Below are 12,645 nucleotides of genomic sequence, written 5' to 3'. Positions count from 1 at the left end.
TTTTTTTTTTTAAAGAAAAGATTATTAAAATTTAGGGGCATCAGGCGATTAAAATTTGTAATCATAATTAATCGCATGACTTCACTAGTTAACTCACGATTAATCACATTTTATATCTGTTCTAAATGTAAAAAAAAAAAATCTAGGTTTTCATACTGTAGTTGACAAAAATGGAAAAGAAATGTTAAACTAATATAAACAGCTGCCAATGGCAGTGAATAAGTTAAATATGGTAACATTCAGCTACAACTGAGTTTTAATCAATTTGGTTCTTCGCTCTTTACCACTTAATTTTGACCACTCGTGTTAGCTAACCTTTCATTTCAAATCCCGTCCTCAACGGTTTTTCACCAACATGCTCGTTTGCCATGGCAACAGCTACATCCAGAGGCCCTGACTGGGAAAACACTTCGTTTATGGGGGATTACTCCCGACAAGCAAAACAACCTCTAGTGACGCCGCACTGGGCTCGTTCACCAGTGGAAACCAGGGCTGTCATGTCATGTCGTCCTCCAGTACTCGCGGGGTGTTGCCTCCAAGTGGCCATATTTGAAAAGCGGCGTGCGTCCGTGCGGTGATGAGGAGGGAGACACTTGTGAGCATGGCGGCCAGCGAGGTGGACGTTTTCGCCGTGAGTATGACATTCTTCCATACGCATTGAATTTAACCCACTCGAGTGTATGTACACGAACGCATGGGAGGGGGCGGGGGTGTGTTTTGAGAGTGCGTGTGCACAATGACTCGGGGATAAATGCGGATTTTCTCCCAGCGGCTGCACTTTGTGACAAATGATGCGTTGTCGTTTCAAAATAGGAGACGTGTCTTCTTTTTTTTTTTGTGCGTGCACGCTGCTGCCTTGCTTTGGACCTAGCATGCGCACTCGAATGCGTCAACCGCTCGTTTGAATGAAACACGGGACAACATGCAGCGACGCGGTTAAGAGGATAAACGGCAGCAGAGTCAAGTGACTTGCTTTAACGTTCGGCAATGCTCTGCGACTTATGACAAATATGTATGGAAAGGACACACGCCCGCTATTACGCAATTACATCTTTTAATATACTCTTGTACGACACCAGTAACACCATAGGCCCAACTAGTATCATCATTCTGGACCCTGTTCGTAGCACAAAAGGCTTATTTTGATGCCATGCCAAAGTTGCTATTAGTACGCAGAAAAATCAATGCACTAGTAGAATGACTAGGACACATTATAATGACTGTCCTGTAATGTTTTTGTCGACTGTATGACATTCTGCCCACTAGTATAGGACATACATGTGACTAATGATCCAAAACTGTGCACTAGTTGATGTCTTTGCACTACTAGCGAAGCACTAGTCGCTAAGAGTCATTTTATAATGCCACCAGTTGTACTACAAGCTCACAGTTGTCAACTAATTGACAGTTTTGTCTTACTAGTAACCAGTAGGGGTGGGAATGTTTGAATGTCTCACAATTCGATTCAGATTTTTTTGGTCTGCGATTCGATTCAGAATCGATTTTCGATTGTGAACCCTTTTGGATTCAAAATGATTTGATTGACAATGATTTTGGCTTCAATTTAGAGATGTGCAAGGAATAGTAATGGTCTGCTCCAGTGTGACGCGAGCTACTCGGGGCACTTTTATCACTCAAAAGAACGGCTCCGCGCTGCAGAAAAACAACTTTTATTGGAATAACTTGATTGTGACTTTTTCCTTCTACTCTCTAATGTGGCTACAATTTAACAGTGTATCAGACCGCATGGAACCACACTGCCCCTGAGTGGTCAAATCGGGTACAACAAGAACAGCGCTCCCAATAAAGGCAGACACAAACAAAGGCAATATAATATAAAATAATTTAAATAAAATCGATTTTGGGACATTTAAAATAGATTCTGAATCGTACTAAATGAGAATCGCGATTCTTATGAGAATCGATTTTTTTGGGCATACCCCTAGTAACCAATACTCGTCCTCAGAGTATGTCAAAGTTGTCCTACTAGTGAAACTATTATGGAAATGTTGTTTAATATCCTTGATTTCCATCTTAAGGTTCATCATGTACTAGTACACTCATCCTCGGTAGCAAGATAAGACACTAGTGGAATGACAAGGCTGCACTAGTAGAACCACTGCGTCTTCCTAGTTTTTCCACTACTGTATGACATTTCTGCTCTCTAGTACGACAGCTTTGGCATAGTAGGAACACGACACGTTACTAGTGAGTGTGTACTACTAGTGAAGCACAAGTTAGCTAGTATAATTTTATACTGTCACTAGTAGCAGTAGAAGCAGTTAGCTAGTGCAGAGTCTACTAGTATATGCCAAAGTTGTCCTAACTAGTGAAACCGATGGATTGGTGAGAAGCTGTTTGAGCATTTATTCAGTATTCTTGATATTCAGCTAAAGGTCACTATTATGACAATTTATGACAATTCATCACGCTAATAGAAAACCTTTGACATGCTAGTAGAAGCAAAAACATGACTTGCCACTAGCGCGCCCTAATCTCAATTGTCTTCTGTTTTAAGCTCAATTTTTATTTATATACAGCACTTTGTTTCAGCTCTATAAATAAAGTCGAGTTGAGACAAAGAGCATACTAGCACACGGTAAGCCGGATATCGACTAAACGCTTTTAAGAGGATAAGTGGCAGCTGAATCAAACGGCTTGCTTTTAACATTCAGCGACGCTCTCGACTTTTCTGATAGATATGAGATTTAAGAGTTACAAACGTGGCATCCTCAACTGCGAGGACCGGACCGGGCGGCTGCCGGGTACCGCCGGGCTAGCATCTTGGATCGCCTCCCATCCCGTGAAACAACATCCGGATAAAGAGCTCTTTGTACGAATGTGCTGAAGAGGCCCAGACAGATGAATGTTGCATTGAACGCATCTCGGTCCTCATGCCGAGCACTTGCAAATGCCAGTTTCTCATCAGCATGGACCAGCACGTCTCGCTATGCATACAAACACTGCGGGGTCAATTGCTAGTCTATCAATAAACAGCAAACAAGATGATCAGTAAATCATTCCGTCACAAGTGGACAATTTACTGTGTTTTAGCATTAAACACAACGACATGCATTCAAGTAAAACATTTAATAAATGTTTGCGTATCACATTTACAATATTTGCTCATGTCAAGATAGTGGGGTCATTTTTTCCTCCCCATTTTAAATTATGCAAGTAATGAACTGATTAGAAAAAGAGGAGGATGAGCGTGTGCAGTGGATCAAAACATGTTGAAGACGTCCTCATAACATTAAATGTCAAAAGAATGAACACATAACCGGCGCTCTTCAAATTTGGCGGGGAAAAAATTCATTTTTTTATTTAAGTGATTAATCGTGATTAATCAAAATTCTAAGATGTGATTCACATCCAATAACTCGGGCTGGGTTAAAAAAAAAATCGAATAATCGATATCGAATTGATTTTCCTTTTCGAGCCCAATATCGATTCATAAAACCATGAATCGATTATTTAAATATATATATTTTTTAAACCATAAATTCGGAGGAAAATAGAATTTTAAAGGTCAATTTTTTCTTGTATCTTACTGTTTTCTTGAAATTTACCGCTCACATCAATTTAAATGTATTTTCTTAAATTTATGAAAGACCTGACTTATTGCACATTAAGACAATTAAGAATATTTTAAGTTTATATCTACAATTATTAAATTAGAATTATGAAAATGTTTTCATCTCATCCTTGCTGATGTCAATGTTTGCGGAACACTTAACTGATTATAACATGTGTTACCTTCATTAATAGGCTAAATAAAATTTACTTTGGAACTTAATATTTGTGGAGTTTTTATTTATTTTATTTATTGATGTTCCATAATTAATCGATATTGCATTGAACTGAAGTGAATCACATCAAATCGAAAAAATTTAATAAAATCAAAATCGAATCGATTGAGAAAATTAGAATCGATACCCAGCCCTACCAATAACCTTCATCAAAAATTGTGATGACTTGAAATACTTCCTGTTTTCATTCTTATTTGTCAGTAAACTTTAGTGTAAAAAAAAAAACATGTGCTGCCATCTAGTGGTCAACGGTGGAATACAGTCAAAATAAACAGGCGGCAGAACAAAATAGAGTAACAATACTGTATTTAAAAAATATATATATATATAAAAAATATCCGGACCATGAACCCGTGACGGAGTGCGGATTACTATACTGTGTTCCATCACTTCAGAATGAAGACAAACGTACCTTGGAGCTCGGGGGCCACGTGGGCTTCGACAGTCTTCCAGATCAGTTGGTCAGCAAATCGGTCACACAAGGCTTCGGCTTCAACATCCTCTGCGTAGGCAAGTCAAAGCTCCACATCAACCCACTCCTCTTTTTCTTCCTCCCTTCACGTCCACGTTCACCAGCCGCCCTTTTCTTTTGTGTGCGCCCCCTGTAGGCGAGACGGGCATCGGCAAATCCACCTTGATGAACACACTTTTCAACACAAGGTTCGAAAACGAAGAGGTCAGCCACTATGAGAAAGACGTGCTCCTGCGGCCGCACACGTACGACCTGCGGGAGAGCAACGTCAACCTCAAGCTGACCGTCGTGCACACGGTCGGCTTCGGGGATCAGATCAACAAAGAAGAAAGGTGATGGTGAAACCAAATGTGCAGTGATGTGAAGAACTTGAACTGTTTTTTTTGTTATGTAACTGGGGAAAAAAAGTGATTAAATATAATATATAAATATAAGATGAATGTGTTTTTCCCTTTCCTTTGCAGCTATAAACCCATCGTGGAGTATATTGACACCCAGTTTGAAACGTACCTCGAAGAGGAGCTGAAAATCAAACGCTCCCTGTGCAATTTCCATGACACGAGAATCCACGTCTGCCTCTATTTCATCGCTCCCAACGGCCACTCCCTCAAGTCGCTGGATCTCGTCACCATGAAGAAGCTCGACAGCAAGGTGACCGCGGCAACCGCGCGCTTTTATTTTTTACGCTTAAGTGGCAATTAGTCAGATTTGTTGTTTTGGCTTTGCAGGTGAACGTCATCCCTGTCATCGCAAAGGCAGACACGGTGTCCAGGAGCGAACTGGACAAGTTCAAGATCAAGATCATGAGCGAGCTGGTCAGCAACGGAGTGCAGATTTACCAGTTTCCCACGGAGGATGAGGCTGTGGCCGAGATCAACTCTTCTATGAATGTGGGGGCTCACACACGCACATACATACTCAGTTACAAAAAAAAACAAAACAACAACAAAACAAAATTCTTGACAATAATATGTTCTATGCAGCCCCACTAGTCTAACTACAGTATTCTGGTTAACGTTGCGTTTTTATCAATATCAGAAGGCGGCCATTTTGCGACTTGGTCATCTTCAGTGAACAGCAAGTGGCAAAATGGCCGCCCCCTGAGATGGATAAAAAACAGCTGGATTTTGCGGCATAACTCATATCCCATAATATGAGATAATCAGTAAAATCTAGCATTTTTTATCAATATCAGAAGGCGGCCATTTTGAAACTTGGTCATCTTCAGTGAACAGCAAGTGGCAAAATGGCCGCCCCCTGAGATGGATAAAAAACAGCTGGATTTTGCGGCATAACTCATATCCCATAATATGAGATAATCAGTAAAATCTAGCATTTTTTATCAATATCAGAAGGCGGCCATTTTCATACTTGGCCATCTTCAGTGGACAGCAAGTGGCAAAATGGCCGCCTCTTGAGATGGATAAAAATGGCTGGATTTTGCGGCATAACTCATATTACACAATATGAGATAAGCAGGAAAATCCAGCAGTTTTTATCAATAAGAGAAGGCGGCCATTTTGTCACTTGGTCATCTTGAGTGGACAGCAAGTGGCAAAATGGCCGCCTCTTGAGATGGATAAAAATGGCTGGATTTTGCGGCATAACTCATATTACACAATATGAGATAAGCAGGAAAATCCAGCAGTTTTTATCAATAAGAGAAGGCGGCCATTTTGTCACTTGGTCATCTTGAGTGGACAGCAAGTGGCAAAATGGCCGCCTCTTGAGATGGATAAAAATGGCTGGATTTTGCGGCATAACTCATATTACACAATATGAGATAAGCAGGAAAATCCAGCAGTTTTTATCAATAAGAGAAGGCGGCCATTTTGTCACTTGGTCATCTTGAGTGGACAGCAAGTGGCAAAATGGCCGCCTCTTGAGATGGATAAAAATGGCAGGATTTTGTTGCATAACTCATATCCCACAATATGAGATAAGGAGGAAAATCCAGCAGTTTTTATTAATATCAGAAGGCGGTCATTTTGCCACTTGGTCATCTTTAATGGACAGCAAGTGGCAAAATGGCCGCCTCTTGAGATGGATAAAAATGGCTGGATTTTGCGGCATAACTCATATTACACAATATGAGATAAGCAGGAAAATCCAGCAGTTTTTATCAATAAGAGAAGGCGGCCATTTTGTCACTTGGTCATCTTGAGTGGACAGCAAGTGGCAAAATGGCCGCCTCTTGAGATGGATAAAAATGGCAGGATTTTGTTGCATAACTCATATTCCATTATATGGAATAAGCAGGAAAATCCAGCAGTTTTTATTAATATCAAAAGACGGCCATTTGGATACTTGGCCATCTTCAGTGGACAGCAAGTGGCAAAATGGCTGCCCCCTGAGATGGATAAAAACGGCTGGATTTTGCAGCATAACTCATATTCCACAATATGAGATAAGGAGGAAAAATCAGCAGTTTTTATCAATATCAGAAGGCGGCCATTTTGATACTGGGTCATCTTCAGTGAACAGCAAGTGGCAAAATGGCCGCCTCTTGAGATGGATAAAAATGGCAGGATTTTGTTGCATAACTCATATCCCACAATATGAGATAAGGAGGAAAATCCAGCAGTTTTTATTAATATCAGAAGGCGGTCATTTTGCCACTTGGTCATCTTTAATGGACAGCAAGTGGCAAAATGGCCGCCCCCTGAGATGGATAAAAACAGCTGGATTTTGCTGCATAACTCATTTTCCACAAATGTAATATTAATCAGAATTTCATGTTTAGACTAGTGAGGTCGCATATAACATATTATGGTCAAGAAATGTTTAAGATCGACTTCCACGTTAACAATTCCAAACGTCAAGTTAAGTCATCACCAATTGATTGTTTAAGTTTTGTGCTCCTGTTATATGCTAGGAAGAGCCACTAGATGGCGCTGGTTCCTTTGCAAGAGGAGTTGCCACCCCGGCTTAGTGGGTCCATGAGATAGTACAGATGTTTCTTGCACGTGGATTGACATTTACATATTTTGAATGACACCATTTTCTGCCATCAAATCATGCAAAAATATTCATCAAGATAGCAAAATGTCTCCGAATATGACACTGGTGCTTTTCATCTTCTACTACAGACTCACCTGCCATTTGCTGTTGTTGGCAGTGTGGAAGACGTCAAAGTAGGCAATAAAATGGTCAAAGCAAGACTGTACCCTTGGGGATCAGTACAGGGTGAGTCCAACTACCTGCACGTGTTAAAAAAAAAAAAGTCATTCAAGATTCTGGATTTCTTATCTTTTGTCCGCTAGTGGAGAATGAGAACCATTGTGATTTTGTGAAACTGAGGGAGATGCTGCTGCGTGTGAACATGGAGGATCTTCGTGAGCAGACGCACGCTCGCCACTATGAGCTTTACCGCCGCTGCAAGTTGGAGGAGATGGGCTTCAAGGACGCAGACCCCAACAGCCAGTCGTTCAGGTGAGACATTAACAAATTCACTGCCATTGACGGCTATAGACGTCAAAAATTCATTTGAACTATTTCTATTAGTTTCATATTTTTTTCCACTTTTGTTAACAAAAGTATGAAAACCTAGAAACAAATTATTGTACATTTGGAACAGATATAAAATTTGAGATTTGTGAGTTAACTGAAGTCATGCGATTAATTACGATCAATTTTATTTGCCTTACGCCCCTAATTTTTTAATAATCTTTTTTTTTTCTTTTTTTTAGGTAATTAAAAACAATTTTTTTTTAAAACTTTTTAAATAAAAATTTGGAGTATTACATTTTTCATTCATAATTAATCGCATGACTTCACTAGTTAACTCACAATTAATCACAAATTTGATATCTGTTCTAACTGTACAATATTTTTTTGCCTAGGTTTTCATACTCTTGTTAACAAAAGTGGGAGAGTTAATAAAGATGAATCACAACTTTCTTCTTCTACTCCTCTTATCTTAATCTAAGTGTTTGCTCCACGCATGCGCAGCGCCACACTGCCCCTAAGAGGCCAAGGCGCACACAGCAAGAACAGCCAGTATAAATTTTTCTTTATTGTTTATTTTTTATTTTTATTGCTATCGTTTTTTAATCATACTCATATATATTCTGGTTGTTTAAAATTTAAAGTGAGGTTTTGTTAGTTGAATAAACATACGTTTTGACATCTACAAATTAATCGTGATTTCAATATTCATCAAAAATAATTGGGATTTATTTATTTTTTTTGCCCATAATCGCCCGGTCCTACTTCATAGTGCTATTCACTCTTAACTCTATCACCCTAGTCTGTAAATACATTTTTGTGACACTCTATCAACGTAAAAAGGAATAAAAATGCGACTAACATGATCTGCAGCCTGCAGGAGACATACGAATCCAAGAGGAAGGAGTTCATACGAGAACTGCAACACCAGGAAGAAGGAATGAGGCAGATGTTTGTCAACAAAGTCAAGGAGACCGAAGCAGAGCTGAAAGAAAAGGAAAAAGAGGTTAGAACACGTCGAGGAACGCTTACCCAGTTTTTAAATCTTTTATTTGGTCTCCAGCTCCACGAGAGGTTCGAGCAACTCAAGCGGCTGCACCAGGAAGAAAAGAAGAACCTGGAGGAGAAACGACGGGAGCTGGAGGAGGAGATGAACGCTTTCAACAGGAGGAGGGTTGCTGCAGAGACACTGATGGGTCAGGCTCTCCAAGGTGCTTCTCAACCTCTCAAGAAGGACAAGGACAAGAAAAAGTAAGTCCGGTTTTCTTTCATTTTTTGGGGTGGTAATTATTAGATTTGCTTTAAAAAAAAAAGTGGCAAAAATTACTTAGCTCTCAAAAAATATTAGCTACAGTTTTGTTCAACTAAATAGATTTTATAGCCCTCAAAACACATTTTAAAAATATATCTATAGCCATTAAAGTGTTTCTTATTAACTCATTCACTTCCAGCCATTTTCACTGAAGCAACCCCCTTTGCTCCCGGCTGTTATACTACATTTTGACTGATTTTGCAAGGCCCACAGAATATTGTGTTCTATTGCTATAAAAACACGGAACCTACCAAAAGAAAGATTAGAGTCTCTTCTTTCATCAGGAAAAAAAAGGTATATTTGTATGTTTCCATTTTGTAGCAATTAGCATTAGAATATAGCTAATCTTCATCATTATTCACAAACCTGTTGAAAAAGCTTGTTGCCAACGTGGCCCTGGCTGATCTCTTATACTCTGCGGCCACCTGTTGGCCGTTTTTGTAATAAATTACCACTGCTTTAAGCGACCTTTTCATGTCAGAAACCGCATCAAAGCCTTTTGTATGCGCTAGCATAAAAAACGTATAAATACGTTTTTTGGGAGTGCAGGACAAAGTATTAAAAAAAACGTTTTTACACGTTTTTGGGTTTAAATGAGTGAGGTTTGACCTTAGAGGTGGGTAAGACAAATAAGGATACGCGATAAAAGGCTCTCATGCAAGCGCGGCCAGTATTCTCCGCGGTAGCCTACGTGGACGGGACGTGATTAATGAGGTAGTGACATCCTCCCAGGAGCCATGTATTGCTCAGAAACTGATCCAGGGACAGATTGAGAGTGACACTGTGTGCCCAGACACAGTAGGATGTGTCACAGTTTGACACAGCCTGATGCTTCTGTCTCTGCGGGCTGACCTGCCAGACGGTACCAGGCAGGGCCAATTGTGTTTACATACGACTGGTCTCACTGTCGACACGGATGACCTCACAGGACCAAATTATTTTGCACAGGCGGACACACCATATGTCGGGAGGAATTACGTGCGGGAAATATACACACCTGATGGTCGGGGTTTAAATAAGAGTTTACGCCGCGTAAAACATGAAAGACCGATTACATTGTCCCATCCCTGGTTACGTGATCCTTTTGCCTTTTAAATCCTGTGTTTGTTTACCTCCCACCATATTTTGTTGTTGTATGTCTTGTCCCCTTTTCAGTTGATTTACAGGAAAAAAAAATCATCCAGGGGAAGCCATGAATGCGTCCGCCATCAACGTGGGTCGCTCAGCCTGAATATGAACGCGCCTGATGTAATCCACTGTTTACTTACTGATGATAACGCTAGCTTAGCTCACTCTATTGACGCTGACTCCGCCAGACACATCAAAACAAATCAATGGAGTGTTTTCAATGCTGCTGTTATTTTATGTCCTTGCCATGAATGTGTGCTAACATGATCAGTGGGCTGTTCACAATGAACTGATCTGTGTAAACCACAGTATTTTTTGTGTATTCATTTTATTATATGAAGTTATAGTCTCATGATTGATGATTGGATAATAAAGTTCAGATTCTAATTTGGAATATTTTATGTACAGAAATGCTAAACTCCCTGGTCACATCATTAGGTACATTTGCACAATTGAATGAAATTCAATAGTTTGTATAAGGTTCAATTGCCAGGTTTTAGTGATAAAGTAGACCAAAATAGGTTTTCAAAATCTTTTTATGACCTGTACAAAAAGTTTCACTTTTTATGTTACAAAAACATCTTAGGTGTGAATATACTGCTAGAACGATTCAATTCATAATAAAACTAAAAGTTGGAAGTCAACCTGAACCATTTCTTGACAATAATATGCTATACAGTATGTGACTTCACTCGTCTAAATATGACATTCTGATTAATATTACATTTTTTACATTTGGAATATGAGTTATGAAGCAAAATACAACTGTTTTTATCCATCCTAGGGGGCGGCCATTTTGTCACTTGCCCTTGACTGAAGATGACATCAATGTTGCTCAGCGCTCAGGCAACAACCAATCAGAGCTCATCTGTTTCCTGAAGCTGCGACGTGATTGGTTGTTACCTGAGATCTGAGCAACATTGATGTCATCTTCAGTCGACAGCAAAGCAAAATGGTCGCCCCCTGAGATGGATAAAAACGGCTGAATTTTGCTGCTAGTGGTGCTGCATAGAATATATTATTGTAAAAAAAAAAAAATGGAGGGTTGACTTCCTCTTTAATACTTTTCTGATTCTAACAATTACATTTAATCATTAAAAAAAAAAAAGGCATAATTTATGAGTTGGATCTCTTTAGAATGTGTAAGCGTCCCCAATGCAATCTCCACTAAGTGTACCTCATAACAAAGGCTTCTTGCTTTTTTAATACCGAATGTGACCCCAAGCATTTTAGTGTATTAACAGATGCGCGTTGAAAAACAATTAGCTAAATTGCATTTTTGGCTTCACTAACAACTAACAAATAACATGCTGTTGCTCATGTGTTGTCTTTTCTCCCCGTAGCTTCTTTAGTCTTCCCTCTGCGTGCTCCTTAACCTCGTCCAGGAATTTGAATTAGAAGACTTTCTACTAACGACGTCGACGTGAAGTGACGGACGGACAAGCAAGTGTATTATTTTTGACACTTGAATGAGCACTTTTAGGAGAAATGCACTTAAATCGCCCGGAATGAATTGGCAAGAAAGAGTCTTCCTGGTGTGTTCTACTCTCTGCTACGTAGCATGGAAATGTGCATGACATATATCGCCATCTCCCCAAAAATCAAAATTCCTTTAATAGAGAAGTCCCCGTATTAAATGTGCCCTTCCTTCATTTTACCGTGTACTTTTGACTGATTACACTGTGAAATAATACTGTATATACCATAAACAACATGGATTTATTAGTAACAAAAATAGTTAAACTTTTTTTTTTTAATTCCATATTATGCAGATACCATAGTAGGCTTTCATTATCATAATCAGCACTTTGTTGTACTAGTTATAACTGGAAATGTTTATTTCACTCCTATGATCGTATGTCATTCAATAAAACAGCTTATCAATTCTGCATCGAAATATGGCCATTGAACTACTGTTAAACATTAAAAATACTGTCTTGAACCATGAAATACTTCAACCATGACCTGAGAAGATGCAAGAACGTCATCATCAGTAAGTATAAATAGGAATAAATATAAGCAAAATTATAAATTTTATAATAAAAAGCATATATTGAGCTGTTTTATGAAAGTACATTTTATGGTGCTTGTGTAGAGTCGAGATTGATATAATTGTCAGAACAGTCATTTGCACACACAAAATATCTTTATATGTAAGATCAAATGTTTGATCTGTGTTGGCCATCGTATGTAATAAAGACTAACTTGAATGAATATTTTCCTTGTTTGGTCTGTAATTTGACATCAAAACAAGATTGTGCCTTAAAGAGAAATCGCTGTTAAGTGAGAAACAGATCTGGCCTGCTTCCACACGGTTCCAGAAAGTTCCCACTAGGAGTTCATGTTGATCGAACAAAGTCCATGTTGAAAAAGGGGTCAGCAAGTCTTAGCCACTGTCATTTTGCTGCACTGAATTTCAATAAATAATGTTTTTCAGAGACGTTAAATTGGGTTTATAATATGACAGTTGTTATTGC

At 39.1% G+C, this 12,645-nt stretch overlaps 1 protein-coding gene across 3 annotated transcripts; it reads left to right on the top strand.

Moving 5' to 3' along the window:
- The first annotated feature begins 381 nt into the window (after positions 1-381).
- Positions 382-12,382, top strand: LOC144058954 (septin-8-A-like). 3 transcript variants are annotated; one of them, XR_013295526.1, is made up of 11 exons: positions 382-631; positions 4,205-4,319; positions 4,418-4,613; positions 4,746-4,932; positions 5,010-5,171; positions 7,371-7,467; positions 7,545-7,713; positions 8,602-8,734; positions 8,792-8,979; positions 10,196-10,288; positions 11,512-12,382. XR_013295526.1 is itself a non-coding variant. In XM_077577652.1 (10 exons), the coding sequence occupies exons 1-10, from the start codon at positions 578-580 to the stop codon at positions 11,564-11,566; spliced, it is 1,356 nt and encodes a 451-aa protein (XP_077433778.1). In that variant the 5' UTR covers positions 382-577; the 3' UTR covers positions 11,567-12,382. The 3 variants fall into 3 exon arrangements, 2 of the variants coding, with proteins under 2 accessions (XP_077433778.1, XP_077433779.1); XM_077577652.1 differs by lacking the exon at positions 10,196-10,288; XM_077577653.1 differs by having other exon boundaries at positions 10,196-12,382.
- Positions 12,383-12,645: the final 263 nt, after the last annotated feature.

The sequence above is a fragment of the Vanacampus margaritifer genome, chromosome 10, assembly GCF_051991255.1.
Source record: "Vanacampus margaritifer isolate UIUO_Vmar chromosome 10, RoL_Vmar_1.0, whole genome shotgun sequence".
Lineage (NCBI taxonomy): Eukaryota > Metazoa > Chordata > Actinopteri > Syngnathiformes > Syngnathidae > Vanacampus > Vanacampus margaritifer.
Note: the sequence above shows the minus strand (reverse complement) of the source record. Positions and strands in the feature narration are given on the sequence as shown.